The 14568-nt window shown below is 37.1% G+C and overlaps 1 protein-coding gene across 2 annotated transcripts in view; it reads left to right on the top strand.

The window, feature by feature from the left end:
• The window catches only part of FSTL3 (follistatin like 3), a 30810-nt gene extending 19105 nt beyond the window's left edge, over positions 1 to 11705 (top strand). Inside the window, exons 4-5 of one of the 2 annotated variants that reach the window (XM_075206076.1) lie at positions 9804 to 10031; positions 10750 to 11705. In XM_075206076.1, coding sequence (XP_075062177.1) covers positions 9804 to 10031; positions 10750 to 10802 — 281 coding nt within the window. In that variant the 3' untranslated portion in view covers positions 10803 to 11705. Of the gene's footprint in view, positions 1 to 9803; positions 10032 to 10416; positions 10728 to 10749 lie in introns of those variants that run through there. The other variant, XM_075206068.1, reaches the window with a different exon arrangement.
• Positions 11706 to 14568: the final 2863 nt, after the last annotated feature.

The raw sequence follows: 14568 nt of genomic DNA, 5'->3' as shown, positions 1-14568 counted from the left end.
AGGCATATATTATTACTCTAATATATCTTGATGCTACAGGTCAGAAAAGGTCTACAGATCTCCATGTGGTGATGAGATGCAACCTAACTCATACTAATACACTTTCGGATATAGTTAGCATTTTTCCCCAATTCTGGAATCTGTAGGCCCAGCAAACAGTGGGAAACAAAATCCTAAACACCCTCCCAAATCTTTTTCCATATATAATCATAATATGCTGGCCTGCCTGCACTCATGGAAGCATTCAGACCGTATTGTGTGGAGCATCTTGTTTAGCCTGTCAGATGACTTTGATGATTATGATTATCTATAATATAAATGTCTAGTGGCGTGTGTTAGTCTGTCTGTGTGTGGAAAAAATAAAACCAAGCTGCAGCGCCACCTGCTGGGCGGAGTTATACACTGACCTACTAAATTCTTAGTGTGTGTGTGGAAAAAAAAATTCAGAAAGGGCTGAAATTTGGTATACTAAGATGTTTTTAATTTGTTAATTTAATTTGTTAATTGTTAAAAGTGTTTATAAAGATTTAAAAAAAATATATATATATATATATTTCTTGAAGAAGGAGAAGTGACAGTGGGGAGTGGTTGGTGGTTGCCAGGGGTGACAAAGTGAGAGGAGTGTGATACTCAGGACCGCTGAGAGAGATCCCTGTGTCTGGATAGACATCTGGATAGATGTGGCGATGAAAATAAAGGATGAGGTGATGGAGAAGAATGATGAGGTGGTGACATGTGGACAAAACCACGTTAAAAAAGGGCGCTTACGTCAGGAAGTAACACTCTACCCCTGAGGAGGCCTGTGCTATGGCCCAAATGCATTACAAGAACCTTTTTAACACCTTAAGTAGCTTAATTTGACTAGAATGCATGAGTATCATGCACGGGTTAACTTGTAGTTTATGTTTACTTAATTGGGTGTCACTCTGCTCAAGCAGCTCCTTGTATAATGTATGGAAGAAGATTTTCAAAATATTTTAAGATATGTCAAAGTAATGAAGAAGTGACAATTAAAGTGAGCATATTGTGTTAATTTGCAGCACAGAAAATCACCCAAAAATACAAAATTAAATTGGAAAACTATAAAGTGTAAATGCATTTTCACATAATTTTTTTAAACGCTGCATACATTTTTGTCAAATGTTTGTTGGCCACTGTTCACTTAATAGACCGGTTGGGGGGGGGGGGGGGGGGCATCATGTCATGTCAGTTGTGGTGTTTTTGGTACTCACAAAACTCAGGTATTGCTCAGGTAATTTAAATATGGATTATTGCAATTAACTTTGAATTTTAGAAAATTAATATATAGAATTAATTAGTTTGGCAATATTTGTATAAACTAAATGCCACCTCAAGTTCTGTGTATCAAATTAGCATATTTGACTGGAAAAACATAGTGTAAAATTATCCTTTAATCACATATAGCATTCAGTGGGAAACACTGATTCCTTGCCACACAAGAGCATTTTTGGAGGTTACTATTGTTTTTAGCAAATTGATAGGCTACATTTATAGAAAATGGCTTCTTCCAGTATATAAAGGTAGATAACCCTTATTTCCTGACTCCACATTAACCCCTCTGTTCCTTGCACCCCTCAACTCTCTGTCAGGTTAAACATTGACCCTTACCCTCACTTATAGGAGCATGTAAAAGTAATTTCCTCTGGTGGTAAAAAGAGGACCTGTTTCCCTCAATAGAGCGTTGAACGTGGTCTCATGACCACTCTCCCCTCACCATGCTTCCAAACAGACGCTGAAATATACAGATATTATGTTGGCAGAACTATTTGTCAAAGCTTACTTGCCAACATTTGAAAACAATTTCAGAGACAATGTTGTTGGGCAGGTGCATATGTACGCCATGTGTGAGGAACATTCTTTGCAGATATAGAACACTACAATTACCCAACAAAATATGGCTTCTGGATATTATCATAATAGAATTATATTGTATTTTAAAAATTATAATAATACTTATATAGAATATAGGAAGATAGCAGTTACATTGGTCATTATTAAGAACCAGGGATTTTATTAAGGATAGTAATTATAATACCTGACTAGAAATCAAGTACAATTGAGAACTTTGTGAAAGTAAAGTGATCATGTAATAACATGTATAGCAGGGTAGAAGTAATATGTCTAGTAACATGTATATGACATGTATAGCAGGGTAGAAGTAATATGTCTAGTGATATGTATATGACATGTATAGCAGGGTAGAAGTAATATGTCTAGTAACATGTATATGACATGTATAGAAGGGTAGAAGTAATATATCTAGTAACATGTATATGACATGTATAGCAGGGTAGAAGTAATATGTCTAGTGATATGTATATGACATGTATAGCAGGGTAGAAGTAATATGTCTAGTGATATGTATATGACATGTATAGCAGGGTAGAAGTAATATGTCTTATGGTGCAGTATCACAGGCAAGTGTTTATGGTCCAACCCTATCTTGCTTGCTGTATTCATTGCACTTCTGTGCTATAGATTTGCTGCTGTTAAATATATAACATACGTAGTTACATATTTAGTAAGGTTAAAAAAAAGACACATGGCTATCAGCAGGACATTTTCCAATTGTTTACACAATCAAACAAAATCCTTCCTCACAGTTATTCCCTGGATCAGTCACCTTCATAATGACCTCTACTAATCATAGCTACAGATACCATGTTTTGTAAGAGAGGCATCCAAACCATTTTAGATACTGTAAATGAATGCGCCATCACCACCTCATGAATTTCACACTTTAGCAACTCTTACAGTGAAGCAACCATAGGTATGCATATAGTGAACCATCTTTCATCCACAAACAAAATGTTTTTATACAAATCTACTTAATTTAGATGTGTTAATTAGGTCACATCCACATAGTTTTTCTGACCTCTTACTTAATCCTCCTATGTACGTTATGACGCTGCCCATCTCAGCTCAAGATCTGACCTTGTAAATGTATTCACTAAGTTTGCATCCTGAGTGTATATCCCCAACTTTCTGCACTCTAAGATTGTATTCACCTCTGCAGTTGCTGCCTGGCACTGTGTGCTGCTACTCAGCTTTCTGCCAATTAGTCAATTTCTATCCCAGTTTTCTACAATTGTAGACATACAATAAAATGCATTTCTTTCAAGTGTTAGATGAATATCTTTCTCTAATAATGTAAAAATAAATCATAAAATCTTTAATAAAAAAGGCCAATATATATATATATATATATATATATATATATATATGTAAAACCAACATCAAGACTGTATCACATTGAAGTCTGACAATGGCGAATCAAATATTTTAAGAGAGCTGCACACAAATTAATAATAATACATTGATTTTTTTTTTAATTAACGTTTTTGCTGTGTTGTGGTGGAAAACTAAGCATGTAGTGAACGTGTTTCTAACCAATCTACTTGTGTGCTATAATGTATCTAATGAATTTGAAAAGATAGAAGTCTGGACTTTCACATGCCCCTCCCCTTCATATTGATTACAACAGAACATATCTATTGTGTTAGACTAGGGTCAGAGTATGTGTTATAATCATATTTTGTCTTCAGCTTGTTCATATGTCCCCAGACTTGAAGACAGTGATATAACATTCTGTAGCCAATCAGAATATCACATTAGAAGTAATCTTGAGGGAGGCAGTAACTCTTCCAATCACGTGCAGGGCCGGATTAAGGGAATGGAGGCCCCTGGGCTAAGGGCGCCTCTATTCCCCCGTGAGGCCCCCAATGTGAGAATTGAAAATTCTTTTAAGTGCGTTGCTACTGCTGCCAAATTAGTGCGTTTGATATGATGTAAGACCAACAGCTAATAACCATGAAAATGTAACTTTCCTTTTACTATACTGTTAGCTTGTTACTTAGTACAAGTTTTTTTTCAGTTTTTAAAATGGTGCCCGCATTGTTAATAATGTAGGAAAACACATTTAATAGTGAGTTGAAGGTATTTTTCTTTGCTATGTGTAAATTATTGGCATTGCAAGTGACATTTACCCTATGATTTTAAAGAGAAATCAGTAACATAAAGTAAAATAATGCTTTTTAGAGTTTCTTCCTGGAAGGGTCATTTACAAAGCTGCAAAATGGGGGCATGCATCCTAAAAGCCACTTTGACTTTATGCATCTATTATGTACGTTTGTATGGGAAAGCACATAGCTTAGCCTGCATGGGTACAAAATGTTCCACCTCCTGATGTGACAAGTAGGAAGTCAGGACTGCTCACATACACATTGTCAGGACTGCTCACATACAAACACGAGATTTCATATTGTGGAACAAGATATCGGCAGTAACTCAGCTTCAAGAAGTAGTGGTGTGTTTGGGTGGGCTTTCCCTGTGTAATGTGGACTTTCTGAGCTGCTTTCTCTTGCAACAATTTTTAGACATTTTTGGTGGTGGCAAAGATGTGGCATAAACCAGCACTTTAAATGTTTTTTGCACAAATCATGTGCTCTTAATGCATGAAGTGGAATTATATGCACACAAATATCAATGCAATAAAAGCATTAAAATGTTTTAATGTAGTGTCTTTAAATACAGTCCTAGGGGTACATTTATCAAGGTACAGGTTTGAAAAAGTGGAGATGTTGCCTATAGCAACTAATCCGTTTCTAACTATCATTTTGTAGAATGTACTAAATAAATGATAACTAGTTTCTGATTGGTTGCTATAGGCAACAGCTCCACTTTTTCAAACTTGAAGCTTGATAAATTTGCACCCTAATGTTCCTTTACTCTCATTCAATATTTAACAAGGAGTATTTTAAAATATATGTAAATAAAAGTTGTAATTAATGGGGTGGAGTAATATGTGAAAGAAATTAGAACTTTAAAGTGACATTTGTACTTTTGCACATATTTGCATTCCAATCTGAGCAATCCTACAAATAACATCAAACTGGATGGTAGTAGCATCCTTTTATATGCCCTGCACATCCCACATATTTACTATTGTGTAATTAACATTTTGTATTTGGTAGCTATCCTCTGGTTTTAATACCTTACTCAATATATTTAAACACATTTTAATACCCATGCTCTCAGCTTGCCTTCTCCACTGGTTTTTGTGTTACACTGTATTTTACACTTTACGTTTCTGCTTAAAATAAAGAGTGAGGGAATGAAAAACAAAATGGAAAGGAACCAAAGCACATGAACAAGATGGGGTATGTGGTAATTCTAAGGAACTAAAATATGTATAGAATTGTGTATAAGATATGTGCACATACTCAGTTGCTTATCATGATGGGTATTTTTATTATTTTTTTGTATTATGTCATTCATTTGAAACATTGCTGGACAGTGGGCAAAGCAAAGCGTACATAAAACAGGGACATAGAAGTTAGCCAAGATATCTTGACCTTTGCTTACCAGTAATGTAGAGGGGGTTTATCAATGAGACACAGATGTTATTGTGAGGGAAAATGCTTCAGGAAACACTATAATATATAAATTATTCTCATGATTTCTGACTAATATGGCCATACATTGTAATATCACAAGCTGGTTCCTGTTATAAAGGAAACAAACTACAGTATGTTACTGTCGCCACGTTTCTATATAAGTTACAGATTAGGTAATATTGTGAGGTATTTTCCTAATGTAATAGAACCCAGACTGAGGATATATAATAGTGTTTCTCTTCATCAGTTCTCTCCCAAGGAATGTGCGCTTTACTTTGAGGTTTTTTCCCCCCTTTTTCTTGGAAAGTGAAAAGAAAGAAACACATTTTGTATTCTCAAGGAAAGCTGCAGAAATCAGTGTAAACATTTGGCAGCAGGAGAAGGAACACTCCGTCCGCTCAAACACATGTCTTACATCTTCCTAACTCCTCCGGCTTAAAGGAACACACTGATTGCATTCATTATCAGAGTGGGGAAACTAGTGCAGGACTTATTTAATATGACTTCAGCATGGAGTTGTATAATGAGCTCCACCTCTGCTGTTATGTTCCAGGGAAATAAACCTGCAAACAACTATTATTTATTGTGATTTGAAGTCACATGGTCTAATAAACATATTGTACACTTAAACACTTAGCGCATATTGCTTAATCTCTTGGAATGTCTGGGAGACTCCCGAAACTTCCGGCAGTTCTCCCAGACCCCCGGGAGTGATCCGGCCACTTCTTAGTGAAGTAGGAGGGACGAAGGCCTCGAAGATGAATTGTATCTGTTTGGTCCTTCCCCTGTGCTGTGATGTACTGGAGGCAAAATGATGCGATTTGCGACTCCTCACCCACCCTGCACTTGTCACTTGACCTCCCCTTCAGGATATTCTAGATGGGAGAATTACAAAGTTGACAAGTATGAAATTTACTAAAATGTACTTTTTAAGCACTTTTTAAACCGCCACACTAACCCCCAAATCATATGCGGTTTAGCCCAACTGAATCTGGTTTACAGAAAACCCCCTGATAAAAGCTGATGTAAACCACCAAGTTTTACTCTACATTTGGACTATATATCGTGATTAATATAGGAGCATAGATATATATTTCTATAACTAAAGGGGCACAAGTATAGATTTTTAATAATCAGGGGGACAGTTATATATTTTTAATAATATGAGGGCACAGTATCCGTTTCAATAACTAAGGGGTCAACACTTTTAAAGTCCACTACAAGTGACAGTATCATTTGGTTGCTCAACTTTAGTAGTCCGCCCAGAGAAACACCTGTGGTTTAACAAAACTGCAATTTAGTGAATTTCCCCCTTAGGCATGTAAACAGAGCACATAGCAAGCAAGACTGAGGTGCTTGTATCTGGATTTAGGAAGTAGCAGATTGAAGCAATGACATTGAAAAAAAATCTAAGTATTCTATTGCTGTTATTATCTGAACTAGTGGCAGATCTGCTAATTAATACAGTAAGCATCTGTTATAGTTAAACACACTATATGTGATGATACCCTTGTGTTGTTTCCTTCATCAAGTACTTTAGTGTACACATGACTCCACAGACATTGATGGCTTATCCATGTGTCACAAAAAATATTATTTACTAACAGGGTGCATTAACCCATAGTAACCAATGTGCAATTAGCTTTGATCATTCTAGTGCAAGTTACATAATGAAAGCAAAATATCTGATTGGTTGGATTTGCACACTTAGGCTAGGTACCCACTATAGGTTTTCCAGCCAATTATCGGGCCAAACACCTGATAAATGATCTTTTGGCCCAATATTAGTGTGTATACTTGCACGATCAACGACAGTCGTTCCAAAGTACTGATTGTTGTTTCATTTGCTTGCTCGTTCTGTTTGAAAATCTTGTTCCAATCGGCTCCGATCCTGCAGTGTTTAAGCACTTACATGACGGTCTGCCCAGAGAGATATAGTAGGAACCTGTCTGTGTCGTTACATGTAGAGAGTGCTGTAGGTGGATTCATTTGTCAGTTCGTTCTGAGAAGGAATATTTTGTTTCAGAGTTACAGAAGCACACAAAATTTATAATGACATTGTGGAAAAGTCAAAGTTTATTTTGTGTGCTATACTCAGTGTGACAGGAATGACTGACTACACTGCTCTTGGACCAGACGAAGAGCACGGATCTGAAGGTAAATCGTGTATAGTGTGTACACATGAATCAGTAGACTGATTCGAAATTCAGTTGTAGGTAAAATTGTTGTAGCTAGCACATTGGTTAGAAAATTCAGTAGTTTGTATCTAGCCTTAGGTGGAGGTGCAAAGTTAGCGCAAAATGAGAGTAAATTACTAATAAAAAAGAGCAAGGAAAATAAGCGTATTTCTGCCCATATGCAGAGCCCTGCAGGACTTGAGATGCATCTGTCTCTGCAGCTACAGCATATGTGTCTGGTTTACAATAAGTCATCACCATCAAGGACTATTGACCTGCAGCAGGTACAAAATATACCTCCCCAGCAGGCGTACATGTGTGTTAGGGCAGGCTTTCATTTGCGTAAACATGCCTTTACTGTACTCGCCCAATTTTAGAATGCTTCTTGCTCCCCCCTTCCTGTCTCTTCAGGCACAGGTAGTCTTAAATGCCAGAATTGCGCAAGTCTGCAAAGGTGCGTATGTGTATATCATGCAAGATACGCTACGCATACTGGCATAAGTCACATTCTGTATCAGCTCTTGCCTCATTTTGAGTAAGAAGTAAATCAAGCTAATGGAGCAATATTGCACCTTGGCAAAACAATGTTGCGCAGCGGCAGCCATGTGTCTGTGTGTGAAAATTAAGCAGTGGGTTTGTGGGTCATCCTCATTCAGCTCTAAATCAGACTGTAATATTTATGTGCTCTCTGCAAAGTCAAGCAGTAGTTTCATTGAATGCAAAAAAAAAAGAATGCATTTACACATCTTGCTTTGCAACATGGTTTGTCCAGATGCAAATATGCATCCTTGAGTTAGATTTGCTTCTCACTCCCTAACTCTAAAAGAGGCCCTTACTCTTCATTAGTAAATAATCATCACAGAACTGCTCTTCAATAAATATAAATTTATAAACCACACAGACTAAGAATAGGTAGTGAAAATGGTATCCAGTATAGAGACTAAGGGGTATATTTACTAAGCTGCGGGTATGAAAAAGTGGGGATGTTGCCTATAGCAACCAATCAGATTCTAGCTGTTATTTTGTAGAAAGTACTATATAAATGAAAGCTAGAATCTGATTGGTTGCTATAGGCAACATCCCCACTTTTTCAAACCCGCAGCTTAGTAAATCTAGCCCTAAGAGGGAACATACTTTAAAATTGTTCAAAATTGGAAAATAATCAGATTTTCAGGGAGAAAAGTTCCAGGCTCACATCTGGAACGGTTAATGGAAATTAGAGAGTGTTCGCAACCATGACCCTGTCCTACTGTTTGCATAATTTTTCTTCATCCATTTGTATTAAAAAAAAAAATGTATTACTATAAAGATGGATCTATAATGTCTTTTTCACCATCTTTTAAAGTCTGTGGACCTGATTCATCTTTGGACGTAAGTCCCTTTGCATGTCGTATCTTGCGTGAAACGGACTTTAGCCAAAGAACACAACTGTATGCAATTTGTCTCTAATTGCAAGTGACACCACCGCCTACGACTTGAAGGGCAGATGAACATAGGCAATGTACAGTAAGGATGCGTCATGGGCATGCCAACGCAGATATGGCTAATTCAAGTTCTGGATTTCTCTAAAGTTTGTTAAAGTAGTTTTTAACCGTATTATTTGCACCAGCTACAGGGCAGATGTAAGTGCCGTCTGATAATGATGACTGTCATGGCATCATCTTTGCATTAAAAACTACACGTATGTGTCCCTCCCTTTAGATAGCACAAAACGTGTATGCAAGTAAGAGAAACTATAAATCCAGATTGTATGTACAGTACGCATTAAGAACATCTTGATTTATGTATTTAATGTAAAAGAAAAACAATTTTTTACAAAAAAAACAACCCAGCAACATGTTTTTTTTTTTTAATGATTATTCGTTCTGATGGTACTTGATATTGCACATATGCATGTGCGTATATTGCAGTCTGTTAACATATGACAAGTACTATTTAGGCAGAGCGTATATATACCCATATTCAAATGGAAATGTACCTTGAGATCTACTTGGATTTGAATATGGGCGCATGTACTCTCAAGTCCCATGCTCGTTTTAAGAATGAATGAATCAGACCCTGTGTGTTTAACTGAGATAATGCAATACCGTGTTGCCAGAGGATATAGTGCTACAATGCTAATCTAATAGCATGCTTTTGTTGTTTTGGGTAAGAAATATGATGGTATTGTGTATTCTTAAAGTAAGTAAGCCATTCTATACTCTTCCAGAGTCCTGCTCCAACGTGGTTTGCCCAGGTACACATTCATGTGTAGTGGACCAGACTGGAAGTGCCCATTGTGTTATGTGCCGTTCCGTCCCCTGTCCAATGCCTCTTGCTTCTGACTATATGCTGTGTGGGAACAACAATGTCAGCTACCCCTCTGCCTGTCATCTCCGAAGAGCCACTTGCTATTTGGGACGATCTATAGGGGTCCGTCACACGGGCAGCTGTGCAGGTATGTGTCCCTCTTTTCTATCATCGACTCTAAAATGGTTTCATGTTTATTTATATTAAACATAAATGATGTTGTTTTATACACAGTTTTGTAAGAGAAATAATTGCACACTTACTTACAAGTCAATACTCTATGCACATGAGCAAAATACATTTTCCAAGGCACTGCTGCATTTTTTAATTTCAACCAATGTAAACATTTAGAATTATGTAAATGTGCATTACAGTTTTGATTTCTATGTAATAATACACCAATGATTTCAATGGTTCTTATTATGTTTCCATATAAGTGTTTTGTTTTTTTGCAATTTGGTTTGTTGCATTTAACTTTTTTTGTTCCTCTTGTGTCTTGGGTGCAAATAATGCACGAATATTGTTACAAGCAGCTGGCCAACTCAAAATATATAGGTTAGGCCGAGCACTGCCAATTTTGGCTTCAGGTACTTTTATGAATGGAAATTATTTTTTACCATCATTCTATGATTTGTTTAATTTCCTTTGTGCTCATATCACTGCCTAATTGCTTTTTCTGGGTGCTTCATTTTTTTAGCTAGCATTTTAAATCTCATATTTTCCATTTTTGATAGTCATCCTGGAAATACATTCAATGTTGTAACTGCATGTTTTCAGCATGTAGCAAAAAGTACTGTGTCTTGTCCCTAGTATATGTTACGGAATCATTATTAGTATTAAAACTTGTCTCTTCTCTCCTTTTACAGTGCATTCAAAATTTTCCATGGATCTCGATGATGCAGTGAAGAATTATGTGTGAGGTCATTATGATGTCACAGTGATGTCAGAATAAGCACACGGGCATTCCATGTGTAAATTGTACATACAGTGAGGCATATTTATTAACTGGACGTGTTATTTATATGTATCAACCAGGCTCCTCTACCCAAGAGCATACATAGCAGGGTTTAAGTGCTAAACTCCTGTATATTTTAAGGTGATATCTTGTAGGAAATATCACTTTTTGTAGTAAAACAAGGTGAATCTGTTGCTACTATGTTTTGGTGGATGCATCCAATTTTTAAGGGGCACTTTGAATGTGTTTCTTGGGCAGCAAATGAAGTCTTTCCCTCTGTTCCAGGGTGGCATAGTGACACAGGCAGATTGTTTGATGGTTTAGGTAAGTTGTACCTCATACCATGATTTGTTGTAATGATATAAGACTATATAGAGATCTTTGGTCTGCTACCACATAATGACATAGGAGAGAACTATGCGACACAAAGACTATCTTTTGCTTCAGCAGTTAGCATAGTGACAGAGATAGGAAGGAGCTACAATGTTGGCAGACTGTACCTGCTACTGCCAAGTTACATAATAACACACAAGCAAAGCAAAGGAAATAGACTTATTACAGGGAACCAGAGAGAAACACACAAGATGTCTTTTCAGAATGCATTGCTCGTTGTAAAAATATTACACCATATAATAAAACTGTACAAATATGGAAACATCTACTGCTGGCAAAACTCACGCCAGTATATCACAGCCACATAAACAGACTTTTAATCACTGTTTAATCCTTATCTACTGTTCACAGTTTCGGGTGTAATTTGCCTCCTACTGGTAAAGGTCAGAGATCGCAGTGCTGTTTTTCTATTTTTCTATCTTTGTGTCTTTACTCTTTTTTCTATCCATGAAAATAAAATAATTAAAATGAAAAGTTTGGTCCTTTATTGAAAGGAAGTACGATTTGTGGCAGGCACAGAAAAGTGACTACAAGCACAAAAACAACACAATTCTTTTTATACTTAAAAGTAGATCAACTAATTTGTCATATAATCCTCAACAGGAAATACCTGTTTGAAAGATATTGATTTGTAACGGTGTAAGAAACATTTAATAATTTTTATAAGGATGATGGGATTTTCAATTATGAAATGGTAAGTCTATTAAAAAAAGAATGTCTAATTAAAATCATTATGCAGGGTACTACAGTTTGCTGAAATAATTCCTGATACTTGAAATTGGGCTTCTACCTGAAATCACCTGCTGAAAACTCAAAAAACACATGGGAAGTGAAGTTAAATGGGAAGGGAAAGTTAAAATGGCCTCTCCATGCCACAAGTACCACTTCAGATCTCTGCATCTCAATTTGAGTAAAAGTGTCTAGCTCACCACCAGTGTGCAAAGGTTTGTGAATCAAGATGGCAAAAGTGGGGAGCACAAGCATTTTGTACAGGCAGAATGAAGGAGTTGGGTGCAGTGAAGGCGTCCCTACAGAGTACTCATAAAATACTCACTAAAACCCTTGTTCACCACTTTATTACTTAGAAAAATGTGTTCCTCTTTCTTAAACCACCGTAGACCAAAGTGAACATAATATCATCATATTTATTGATGTGTCATAGTACAAATGGTACAACAATCCCCCAAAATTCCCATAAAAAAAAAATAACCTACTAGCAAATTAATCAAATTTGGGATTCCACAGAAAACCCTTGTGTTTAGCTGGAAACAATGGGGAGTCCAGGAGGGTTGTTATTTTATGTGGATTTTACATTTGATAAGGGGCTTGTTTTCTTTTGGACTATGAACGATCAAGATAGAAGCAAAGAAGATTTTTCAATATTTACTTAAGAGATGAACAATGATTTTTTTTTTATCATATTGAATGTGTATATATATATATATATTTTTTTAACTCTTTTGGTATAGTGGGCACCCCTATCCATTATTCTGGGACCAGTGGGCTGACAGAGTTGAAAGCAAGGCTCCCAATCCAAACAATACACCAGTCAACACAATCCAGGGGGGCTGGGACCAGCCCCAAAACTTGTCAGCATGGGGTGATAGCCACTGGGAGTGGTACGCTGTGTTTTGCAGATTCTACCACATAGTTACACCAGAACTGCTCTGACCAGCCTCAAGTTGGTTTTCATTATAACACTCGTGGTCTCAATGTTATTGTGAAAAGCAACCCAGGCTGTCTAGCACTGTGGCTTGTTGATTTGGTGGTGGAAAAGACATGCTCTCTGTTTTTCCATGTATGTTTGCATTGATTTCCTCTGGTACAAGTGTTTACTCCCACAATCCAAAAACATACTGGAAGGTTAATTGGGCTCTGACAAAAATGGACCTGTGTGTGTGTCTGTGGGAAGTTAGATTGTAAGCTCCAGTGGTGCAGGGGCTAATGTGTGTACGTTTCTCTGTACAGCACTGTGCAATATGATTGCACTATATAAATAATAATAACTGGTGCACAGCTGGCATTTACAGTTGGTGAGTGTCTGGTGGCTAAGTAACACCAGTAGGAGTGGTCAGTAATATCCAGTTTATGGCAGCAAAAGACAAGGCAAATTGGTAAAAACACAGATAAATGATGAAAATATAAGGTGGTAAAATATACTGATCTTGTCAATATTGCTATGCAAAACCAGGCATATCACCTAGCCCATTTATCTCTTGAAATGTTTATACTCCACAAAACCCTCCCATCTGCTTCTCATCTTGCTTTGTAACCCCACGGGCCCCAGTGGAAATCTAGATGCATTTGCACAGTTCTTGGCCCACAGTGGGCCCAAAGCTGCATTTACACTCTGGAGTGGCTATTGAACTTTGTAAATGACCTCCACCATTTGACATTCAATATCTTTATGGAAAGAACCTGTGCACTGCACACGATTATCCTGTTCTGCTTTGCTATTTGTTAATGAGGATATCGGAGAATTGTTAGGGTCTTCAGCCACCAAGCTTATGTAGTAAGCGTTTGTTATACCAATGCAGCAGGACTAGCATACTATTAATCACGTGTGATTTTTTTTTCCCTAGATACAATGTTCATGGAAGTTGGTTTTTTTTCTGAACACTCAGTGATGCTCAATAATTTTGTAGTGTGTCAGTGTACCATTGTTCAGGTACCCAAAGTGTCTGTGTACCATTGTTCCGGTTCTACAAATAGTACCTCTCGCACCACCTGCAGTCATTTAATAATGTCCTGGACCATAAGTATAAGTGCGCCATCATTCTGGTACTGCAAGTGTCAAAGTTGTTCTGGTAGCAGAAGTGTCATTGTGCCATTATTCTAGTACCACAAGTGTGCTATTGTTCTGAGACCCAAAAAATTATAATGTATTGAATTTCTGACAACCAGGGGACCTCAAAAATGTATTCTGGAACCAGTTGAGGTTCTTAACCTTACTGACTGAAGGATAACTGTATGTAAAACACTGTTAATTTACGAAGATTAGGATTTGTGTGATGCAGGCCTTTATATATGGTGTGCAAAGTGTACTTTTATAAAGGACATGTCCACTTTTGGATAATTACTGCCTATTCTTCCTCCCAGTTACATGTAGCATTTTTTGTAGCAACTTCCCCTACACCCCCTTGCTACCTGATTCACAGAGAGCTGTCTTACCAGGGAGAGGTAGTCCATCCATGCCTTTCCTGCAGAGCTCAATAGAAACACATCTATTCCCTTTCTCTGTACTTCTAGCTGGCAAAACATTCAGCTTGCAGCAACACATAACTTCATGTAATGGTTGAGCTTCTCACAATGGGCACCCCTAATTGCTACATGTAGC

This window comes from Mixophyes fleayi, chromosome 1, assembly GCF_038048845.1.
Source record: "Mixophyes fleayi isolate aMixFle1 chromosome 1, aMixFle1.hap1, whole genome shotgun sequence".
Classification (NCBI taxonomy): Eukaryota; Metazoa; Chordata; class Amphibia; order Anura; family Limnodynastidae; genus Mixophyes; species Mixophyes fleayi.
The sequence above is the reverse complement of the archived record's forward strand: the minus strand, read 5'-3'. Positions and strand labels throughout refer to the sequence as shown.